Here is a 10,589-nt window from a genome sequence, read left to right as displayed (position 1 = left end):
TTAATATAAGAAAAAAATTATGCATTGAATAAAAAATTTCACATAATCATTAAATTATAATTCTTTATATATGATAAATTTATTGACTTTTAAAATAATTATATTAAAGTAATTCAAACAATGATATACTATTTGATGATGTGGTATAAAATTATTTTAAACCGCACATAGACATTTTATCTATATTAATACTTAGAACATCTTTAATGAAATTTTTGAGTTCAAGAATTTTTATCGACCAAACCTACTACTATTTTTACTTAAGAGTTATCAATGCCGGAAGTTAGATTTTAGGGACAAAATTCTTTTTTTTTTATAAAAAATATTATTTTATTTTTTTATAAGTAAAATTCAAAAATGTAAATTCAATTTTACCACTAAAATAAAAAAATAAAAGTTCTTACATCAGCATATATGACATCATCTCTCTAAAAAAAGTATTCCAACACCAAAACACCAAAAATGAGTTCTTTGAAAGTTCTTACAATCAATTAGTAAACTATTTATGAAAAATATAAAAAGGAAAAAGACAAGAAAACAAAAATCATGCGAGTGATGACACACAAACACCGGTTCATTATCAAATCTCAAACACCTTTGGCGCGCAGTGTCCACAATACACACTACAAGGGTTTTAGAGAACGTCTCTCACCTCTTCTCTATCCAAAATCCCTAAAACCCCAACAATACTCCCACGCTCTCACTTTCAAATGGTTGCAGCAACTGCAACCCTATGAAACCCTCTTCCCTCCATTTCCAAAACCCTAACCCTATCTTCTGCAGCCCCATGGCACACTCCGCGCTCCGCGTCCTCCGCCTCTCCCCCTTCCTCCAGCCATTGCGCCTCCGCCACGCCCCCTCCGAGCTCCGCTTCCTCTCCGCCCGCGCGCCGCGGCGCCCGGCCTCGGCGTTTCGGTCCGCCAGGCGCCGCGACGACGAGAATGGGAGCGTCACGACGGCGGCGTCGGCGACGACAGATAACGGTTACGTGAGCGAGGGGAGGGTGGTGCCGACGGAGCTTCACAAAGAGGCCACAGAGGCTTACATGGCGTATGCAATGTCCGTTCTGCTCGGTCGCGCGTTGCCCGATGTTCGCGACGGGTTGAAGCCCGTGCACCGAAGGATTCTGTTAGTGTTCTCTTACAAGTTTTTTAAGTTCTAAGTGTTTTTAATATTGAAGCATTTTTTTTGGTCTTGTCACACTATTGTAACCGGATTAGAGATTAATCTTGGGTCCAAAAGGTTAAAGTGATAGATGTGATAAGTGATGTGACAAGGAAGGAAGAGAAAGATGGGTAGACAATGGGGGTGGAAATGAAATGAGATGGAAGAGAAAATGGGTAGATAATTATAAATTTATGATTAGTCTATTAGAAAACGGGGAAATTTCACAATATATTTGTTTTTGGGACTGCTCCTACTTTATCAGTGCCACTGGGGATTTTGAACAATATTCATTTGAGTTTTTCCTTTGGGATTTCTTTTTCCTCTAAGTTCAAAAAAAGTTGGGGGTATTTCACAATTTTATTCATTAATTTTATTTAATATTTTATTGCCTAATTATTCTTTTCTTCACACCAAACTCACGAATTTTGTGCTAACCTCTTTGTTTTATAACACGGGATAGATAAACAAAAGTAATTTTATTTGGCATGGGGAAGAACACTGGCTTAAATTGTCTTTCTATTTTTATTCCCTTTGTTTCTGTGATTGATTGCGTTTGGAGCTTGGTATCGAATCATGTGAGCATGATATTATTTTTGCAATCAAAACATCCTTGCTTTCATTGGTTCATGAGTTGTATATGTAGTAAATGTTTGCATTACTTCATGTTTAGATTAAACCTATTGTTCCTTATTTCTCTCATTATGTGAAGTTTCTGACATGGTCACTTATAGTTTGTAGTGCAGCAATAACAAAAACTGGGGTAATACTCTTCTTATTCCTAATTTTCTATTTGCCCTCTTCACTAACCACTTATAATATTAATTTTCTAAATTATAACCAGTTAAATGTGGATAGACAAATAAAATTCTAATTACGGTTTATTTGAATATAAAGTATTTTATCGAGGGGAATTTAAGAAATTATAATCAAAAGTAATTAAGGTTGATCCTGTATACACATAATTGGGAGTGTTCAATGTTCCTTATCCTCAATGGTCATCAGCAATGCCTTTAGCCTTTGCTTAAGTTGTTTATTGTGTATGGTTGGGGTGGTGTTGTTTCCTTTGTGGGGTTTTTTGTCTTATGTTCTATATCAGGAGATATATCTCCTCTGTTATTTGTAGTATCCCTGGTACTCCTTTATATTAATATATTATTACTTTTGGCGGTTCAAAAAAAACATAATTGGGAGTGTGAATCACCCCACTAGTTTAAAATTTTCAGTCGTTGAAATTTGACAATTCTTATTGAGATTGAGATTTGATTGCAAACTAAGCTACTATTTTGAATGCAGATTTGCTATGCATGAGCTTGGCCTCTCATCCAAAAAACCGTTCAAGAAGTGTGCGAGAGTTGTTGGAGAGGTTAATATCTAGCCATTGATGTTATATTCTCAATTTTGTTGAAGCATCCAATGTGTTCATCTAGAAGCATGCTTGGACTACTTATTAAGTTATTATCCATTGTCAATTTTTTTGTTTGATGTGATACTATATGATGCTGTTATTGTAGGTATTGGGAAAATTCCACCCTCATGGAGACACTGCTGTGTATGATTCCTTGGTGCGAATGGCCCAGGTAAACATTTGCCTTTTGCTTTCCATGTTATTTGAGCTTCATCTTAATATATTGTGTTTGGTTTAGTTGTGAAGAAAAAGATGATTTCAATAATTAATTATGGTATAATTGGTTATTGTTATAATCTATCATTTTGAATGAAATTTTTTTGTTTGTTAAAAATAAGAAAAGTGATATTAAGATAATCTATTAAATCTATTATGTTCGGATTGTTTGAAAGAATAGCTTTTTATAGTAAAATTACAAAAAAGGTATAGGACTGGAGTTATTGTAAAAGTTAGTTTTGTATTTAAAAAATCAATGTTGAGGATTTTTTTTTTTGCTCAGCAAAAATAAGTGATATATTATAAATAAGTACCAGAGGTACTAGGGTACATAAAAGGATGGGTATACAGCAGGTTCAGATCGCTATACAAGGAATACTAAGAACCTGATTGGACCCATAGTAGGAAATAAAATACCCTGCATGAGCTATTGGAATTACTACATCCGTCGTCACTCCCTAATTACAGAAAAATGCTTTGAGTTGGGAGGGCCAGTGACTAAAGTGCACTGTGAAACCCTTCTCCATTGCCTTATGCCAAGACCATAGTAGGAATAGTGCATCGTCCATCACTTTGCTTCCATCGAAGGATTTGTTTTCAAAAACTACCCCGTTTCGATGCTTCCAAATGGTCCATGTTAGCACTACCCACTAGCACTTCCATCAATGTTGAGGATAAAATGGGAATACAAAAGTTAGATAGAAAATAATTTGATAGATTTTATTCTTAAGCTACATAATTTTGCTTATGATAGAAAAGCTTTCTTCTGTAGAAACCACCTTTTATCACTTTGATAGTTTTACCAAAAATATCAGTTTTTTTGAAAAAAAGCTTTGATAATTTTTAAAAATCTGTTTCTTCCCCTGAAATAATCCCATCCAAACACTCTTATATATTTTGGGCCATTGATTGTTTTCTGTAGTATCGGTTAACATAGTAGGTGCTTGATGACTGACTAATTATGGTAATTAAGTATTTTTTTTCTTTTAAAAGGTCTCTTAGAAAACCTGTTTTTTAAGTGTCCAAGAATTCTCCCCTTATGGTGGGAATCCCCAGCTTGGACCAAAACTGTGGGAGTATTCTCCCCCATTCCTAGGCAGAATTACATGCAGCACACGCTTATCTCCAAAGGAAAGCATCTGCAGGCTAGGTGGAAATGTTGGTGGGTGGCGTTGACCTGGTCAATATGGCAGCATCGAAACCGGATTGTGTTCCTAAATGAGGCTTTTAATGGATCCAAGCTAATGGATGATGCTATTTTCCTGGTTTGGTCTTGGTTTAGACAGCTGGAGAAAGGATTTGTACAGCCCTACAACTATTGGTCTAGCAATTTATCAACAGCATTTTTTGAATAGGGTAGCAGTGCAGGGTTATTGTATTCCCTTTTGTTTGGCACCTGATTCGTAGGACCTATGGTTCTGCTAGTTGGCTGCTGTATACCTTGTATATTTAGTACCTCTGGTACTCACAACTATTAATACAAATTATAATTTTGCTGACCAAAAAAAAAAAAAAAAAAGGTCTCTTAGAAAGTTGCAAATTTTATTTTCCCAACATAAGATAATGCAATAATTCTAAGATATCCATTAAAAGGGCCACCCACCATATTATCTTCGATCCATTTAAAGGGCCACCCACCATGTTGTCCAAGCACCAAGTTCAAAAAGTGATGGGTATGAGGGGGTGTATTAGGAAAAATCAAAGTCCCACATTGGATAGAGATAAGACCAAGATAGAGAATATAAGTGGGTGCAACTCTCACCCTAGCTTTTGGGGTTGAGCTAGGTCCAAATCCACATTCTAAGAGATATTTGTATCAAATATGTTTTTAGCCCATGTAAATATGGTTAAATTTGATTTTAGTCCTCCATTTTTTTTGTTGGTTATGGTCCACCATTTTTTTTGTTGGTTATGGTCCTCATTTTTTTTTTGAAAATAATGTTTATCAGTTAATGGTGATCTGACTGACATTTAGGGATTCCACGTCAGTGCCTATTCTGTGGTGGCATGCATGGCATGTCTAGATGCATGCCACATCATAAGTGGTAATAGGGACCATTTAAAACATTTTAAAATTTCTGAGGACTAAAACGAACTATAAAATTTTGCAGGATTAAAACCAAATTTAAATTGTCATCAGAATAGATTTCTAAGGGCTAAAATGAACACTGAAGCCTTTTTTGAGATTGTAGTCAATTTATTTGGAGATTTTGCGGTAGTTTAATGGCATTTAATGTCTTTTGATTCTGATGTATTAGCTGCACAATAAAAGGCTTCATGGCGACGACAATTTGATCTATGCACCAAAGCACGTCTATATGAAGTGTTTGTTTACGTGTAATAGTTTAATAATAATGAGTAAACTATCCTAGTTATTTTTATTTTTCCTTGATCATGCTGAATTAGGAGGTAATTGTGCCAGAGACTTACTCATGATATTTTAGCATTACATAGGTTTCTTGATCAGCCTACCTACCTATGTATGTGTTCTATTAGATGGGTAGTGATAAAGGTCCTTTTACTGATAGTGCTATTTCCCATTAGTATTTTGTACCTTTCGAAGGAATAATAGATTTACCTAGTATATTTTGAGACCTAATGGGCAATTACTATTTTGAAGTGATTCTTTTTTGGATTCTGTCTTAAAATATTACACTTCCTTTCTTTTTTCTGCTGTTATAATCTATGTGCTTTCCAATTTCTTTCAGGATTTTTCTTTACGCAGTCCTTTGATTCAAGGTCATGGAAATTTTGGGTCAATTGATGCTGACCCTCCTGCTGCCATGCGTTACACAGAGTGCAGACTGGACGTATGTGTTTAACTGATTTAATCTTTGAATCTAAATTATACTTGTCTATCACTTTTGCTTTTATATCAGAGTGTGCTACAATGTATTCTGCAATCAATAATTGTTTGTGCTGGTTAATTACTGGCAGGTAAAAGAGTTGCATACTAGTTTTTAGTCATACCAGAACAGAGTTGATTTTTTAACCATATTTCTTAATTTTGAGTAATTTTAAAATTCAAATATATCTAACATTTAAGGTGCCAGACTTAAAAGATTATATTTTTGAAATCAGTTTCCTTTTCATAAGTGTGAGGAGGAAAAGAAAAATGGAAGATCATGTGAATTTTTGATATATATGATTGATGATTGATGTATATATAAATCAACACTCAGTTGTTGATATGGTTGGGGTTTCAAAATTGTGATATTTGGTCACTTTGCTTGAAGATCTGAAGTCAGAACTTCAGAAGGGTTTTGTCTCAAGAAATTACTGCATGGTATATTTGTCTGCAAAAAAAATAAAATGGGTCTTACAGGACTACTACACAAGGAATTTCCAGGAAGTATGAAGTTTTTGGTTCCATAAACATGAATATTGGTTGCTTTCTATGACATTGTCAAAACATAAAAAGGGCTTATATTTGGTTCTTCTCTTGAGCTTTGTTTGATTGTTGCTTGGTAATTTTGTATTGCTTGGAAACGATATGGCTCTACGGTATCTCATCTTAAGCTCTGTAATCATTAAACGATGATCATCAGAATTCTTGTTTAAAGAGTCTTATTCCTTTCCCTTTTCAATTTTTCTTTTTCATGACGGTATTATGAAAGAACATGACTTAAGAACCTTGTGTGCATTCAATAAAACCCAATAGCGTCATTATTAGAGTATATGTTAGAATAACTGTGAAAACAGTTTGCAAGGGCTGTTAGCTTTTGCTAACAGCACCTCACTAATATCAGGCTGTTAGTCTATTAACAGATTTTCCCTCCTATTTGTTAATTCTGTTTTGTACTTAGTTTGAAGGGTTAGAGATCTATAAATACTTCTCTGTAACTAACTTTCAGATTCAATAATATCAGTTCCCTTTCTCTACATTGTCAATTTATGGCTAGTCCTCTGGACTCTCATTGAGCAGTGGTTAAAAGGATCTTAAGGTATCTCAAGGGTACCTTGTCTCATGGTTTACTTCTTCAGCCTGCTTCTACTGAGAAACCCATGGCTTTTTATGCATTCTGTGATGCTGATTGGGCATCTGATGTAGATGATAGGTGTTCCACCTCAGGGGCTGCCATCTTTCTTGGCCCAAACTTGATATCATGGTGGTCTCGCAAGCAGAAAGTCACAGCTAGGTCCAGTACTGAAGCTAAATATCACAGCTTGGCTCAAACTTCTACTGAATTGACATGGATTCAGGCTCTTTTAACAGAATTGCGAGTTCCCTTCACTTCTCCTGTCCTTTATTGTGACAATCAAAGTGTTGTATCCATTGCTCATAATCCTGTGTTCCACAGTTGCACGAAGCATATGGAAATTGATGTCTTTTATGTTAGGGAAAAGGTTCTGGCCAAGCAGTTTTCAGTCTTACACATCCCTGCTTTGGATCAGTGGGCAGATGTGCTGACCAAGCCTCTTTCTTCAGCAAGATTTGAAGTTCTCAGAGGCAAACTCAATGTGAAGAGTTTTTCCTCTGAAAACTCTTCCCCTTGAGTTTGAGGTGGGGGGGGGGGGGGGGGTATTAGAGTATATGTTAGAATAACTGTGAAAACAGTTTGCAAGGGCCAACATTTCTGTGGAGGTTGTCTGGATTGCTCTGTGAATTCTAATTTAGTTATCAATAAGATTTGGTGTTAATAGATCAGCATGAAGTTTTACTTGGTCAAAAGCAGTTGTCCAGAGTGTTGGATTTTTTTTGTGCTCTTTGTTGTTTATTGAATTGATTTAACATATTGGCAGACATTTTTATAGGAGAGTATACCTACTCGTCCAGCAGTAGTGTCTTTTCTTTTTCTTGTATCTGTTAGTCTGTTTAGCTAACCTCAGTTCTCTTATAGTTAGTTTTCTGTTAGGAACTAACTCAAGGTTAGTTGACAGTTACATTTGTGTAACTGTATATGTAAACTGTATCGCAGATAGTTATTGATTGGGTTGGTTTTATCAATACAATCTAACTTTCCTTCTTTCTCTTTCTCTCTCTCTCCCTTCTCTGAATCTATTAATTTTAATGGATGGTATTTGGTTCTTGGTCTGAATTTGCAGGATCTGACTGAAGCAATGTTGTTGACAGATCTAGAGCAGGACACGGTTTGTCTCTGCTCTTCTTTGCCCTGAGATTTATGTTTTTTTTGAATTAATTTAACATCTTAACTGAAGTGCATATTATGTCTATATGTTCCTGATTGCAGGTTGATTTTGTTCCGAATTTTGATAATTCTCAAAAAGAACCATCACTTCTACCAGCTCGCCTTCCAACCTTATTGTTAAATGGTTCTTCTGGCATTGCGGTGATTTTGCATTCCTTTTCACATACTTGACACAAGATCTGCTGTTTATTGACTAATCATGCATCTACTCACGTGGAGCTGTCCATTTTTTTTATCTTCATCAGGTTGGTATGGCAACTAATATCCCTCCTCATAATCTTGGGGAAGTTGTTGATGTGCTCTGTGTGTTGATACATAATCCCGAAGCTACTGTGAGTGGCAAACATTTCTCTCTCTCTCTCTCTCTCTCTCTCTCTCTCTCTTGTTTTGATAAAAAGGAATCTGTTTAGAAAGGAGATACAAAGATACAACCAGATCTTCGAGCACAGCTCAGTCCCAAGGGTTTTGTTCTTTTTTCTTCTTCCAAACTCTTTAAACCTCATTGCCATTAATGTCTCTGCTGATTGATGATAAGAACAGATGTGTTACTGGTTCTAAATTGTTCATACACATAACACCAATATCATCAGGTCTCTGAATCTGCAACAAATCATTACTATCAATCCTATTTGGTACTGCTGTCCAGACAATAGCCATCAATCCGAGAATGAGCTTTTGATTTCCAAATAAATTGATCAACAATAAAATTGTTTCTATGAATCTAGTTTTTTGATGGATGTTGAAAATTCTGTGACTTTTGGTCTGAGGATATGCTGTTTTTGTAAACGAGGAATAAGCATTTGAATCTATGATCCAGTTTGATTAAGTTCATAAAAAAAATGAAATATAGAATAATGTTGATGATCTCCAGGAGGCTTATTATTTTATGTGCAATTATATTGTTGTTTTTTGAAATCAAAACCAAAATTTGAGTGGGTTCCAAACTTTACATGTCTTAAACTCCTTAACTAATAAAGTTTCTATAAGTGCGATGTCTTACTTTTAATGAAGTTTAGATGATATATTGATTATCTTATTAGTTGTTAACATTGTTTGGTTGGTTAGGATGGGATGGGAGGGAAAATAGTAGTTATGAACTGTGAAGGGGAGAGGAGATAGGGAAACCTTTAGGATAATTTCGCCAGTACATTCCAAAAATTATAGATCTCCCTCTAAATCCCCCACTGTTGGAGGGGAGACAAAACTGGTGGGAATGGGTATTAGCCCCCACATTTCTCCTACCCACCCCTCCACATTTTTGAACTAAATGAGGTAAATTTTAGAAAAATCCCTCCTCCATCCTTCCCTTCCTTTGAACTAAACTCACTGCAAAAGTATATCTTCTTCAAAAGCATTTGCTGATTTTTTCTTAAACTTAAACTGTCAAGTAAATGTTTATAAGAAACTCCCATGAAATTGGTGTGAAATGTGCTTATTAGAAACAATGAAAGTATGAAACTCATTTTTATTTTTTGGATTGAGTTACCCTTGCTACTGAAACCTATGAGATTTCAGTATTATTTACGAGTAAACCAGTGCAAGATAAAACTGACACATGCGAAAAACTGATAGGATTGTAGGGAAGGACTTTTGAAGGGCCTTGTCTCTCCCCCAAATTATTAAGCACTTTAATTAATTTGTATATGTTTGCTATTATACGTTATCTTGTTGGGTTAAGTAATATAATTCTCAAGTAGTGGAAGAAAAGTCATTTTGTGTTTTGTGAACTTAATATTATTCTCCGTTCTTCCTTCTTTAATGAAAATTTCTGATTAGTTTTGGTGTGTTGTAGCTGCAAGAATTGCTTGAATACATGCCTGGACCAGATTTTCCAACAGGAGGGCTGATTATGGGAAATCTTGGGTGAGTGTATGATGGTTTTGGTAGTATTCCTTTTTTAATGAATATTTGATAAACATTTTTACTATTTTTTTTCCAATATTGCTTGGCCATTTTACGTAGTGTAATTATACACTTCGAAAATGTTAATAGTGACATTTTAGTTATGAATCATTTATTGGTCGAGAAATGTTAGTAACACACTCACACACTCTTTCTAACACACACTTTCCTATTGATTGAAATATGTTGGAAATCACAAAATTATGTGGGTCCTACCCTATATTTAATGAATCTCACTCATGATATTGTAGTTCTCAATAGATTTTAACCAATAGCAGAGTATGTTAAAGTTGAAGTTCGATAAACAAGGGTCAAGGTTGATATTCTACACTCAATTGAAGCTTTTATATATATGTATTGGGAAAAACCCAAGTCTCACATTGGCTAGAGATAAAACCAAGATAGAGTATATAAGTGAGGAACAACCTTCATCCTATGAGCTAGCTTTTGAGGGTGAATTAGGCCTAAACTCACATTCTAAAAATCTAAGATGGTATTTGAGCTTGAGGTCTATCCATGGCGACAAATCATAATTTCGCTTACACAAATCCTTCTTTTCATCCGATTTCTCAAAAAACAATGCGTGAGTTTCTTCTGTGCATCTAATGCATAGTCGACGCGCTTGGATTGTGTGGAGATCCTGTTCTTCCGCGTGAACACCTTGACATGATTCTTGAAGGCCTACCAGAGGAGTATGGTCCAGTGATCTCAGTGATCGATGCAAGTTTGAACCACTTCTAATTGGAGAA

At 35.3% G+C, this 10,589-nt stretch overlaps 1 protein-coding gene across 1 annotated transcript in view; it reads left to right on the top strand.

Moving 5' to 3' along the window:
- The first annotated feature begins 558 nt into the window (after positions 1-558).
- Positions 559-10,589, top strand: part of LOC100791541 (DNA gyrase subunit A, chloroplastic/mitochondrial) — a 32,724-nt gene continuing 22,693 nt past the window's right edge. Inside the window, exons 1-8 of the mRNA XM_006587186.4 lie at positions 559-1,128; positions 2,461-2,530; positions 2,679-2,744; positions 5,497-5,598; positions 7,835-7,879; positions 7,981-8,079; positions 8,184-8,270; positions 9,731-9,801. Coding sequence (XP_006587249.1) covers positions 734-1,128; positions 2,461-2,530; positions 2,679-2,744; positions 5,497-5,598; positions 7,835-7,879; positions 7,981-8,079; positions 8,184-8,270; positions 9,731-9,801 — 935 coding nt within the window. The 5' untranslated portion in view covers positions 559-733. The remainder of the gene's footprint in view (positions 1,129-2,460; positions 2,531-2,678; positions 2,745-5,496; positions 5,599-7,834; positions 7,880-7,980; positions 8,080-8,183; positions 8,271-9,730; positions 9,802-10,589) is intronic.

Source organism: Glycine max, chromosome 9 (assembly GCF_000004515.6).
Source record: "Glycine max cultivar Williams 82 chromosome 9, Glycine_max_v4.0, whole genome shotgun sequence".
Taxonomy (NCBI): Eukaryota; Viridiplantae; Streptophyta; class Magnoliopsida; order Fabales; family Fabaceae; genus Glycine; species Glycine max.
Note: the sequence above shows the minus strand (reverse complement) of the source record. Positions and strands in the feature narration are given on the sequence as shown.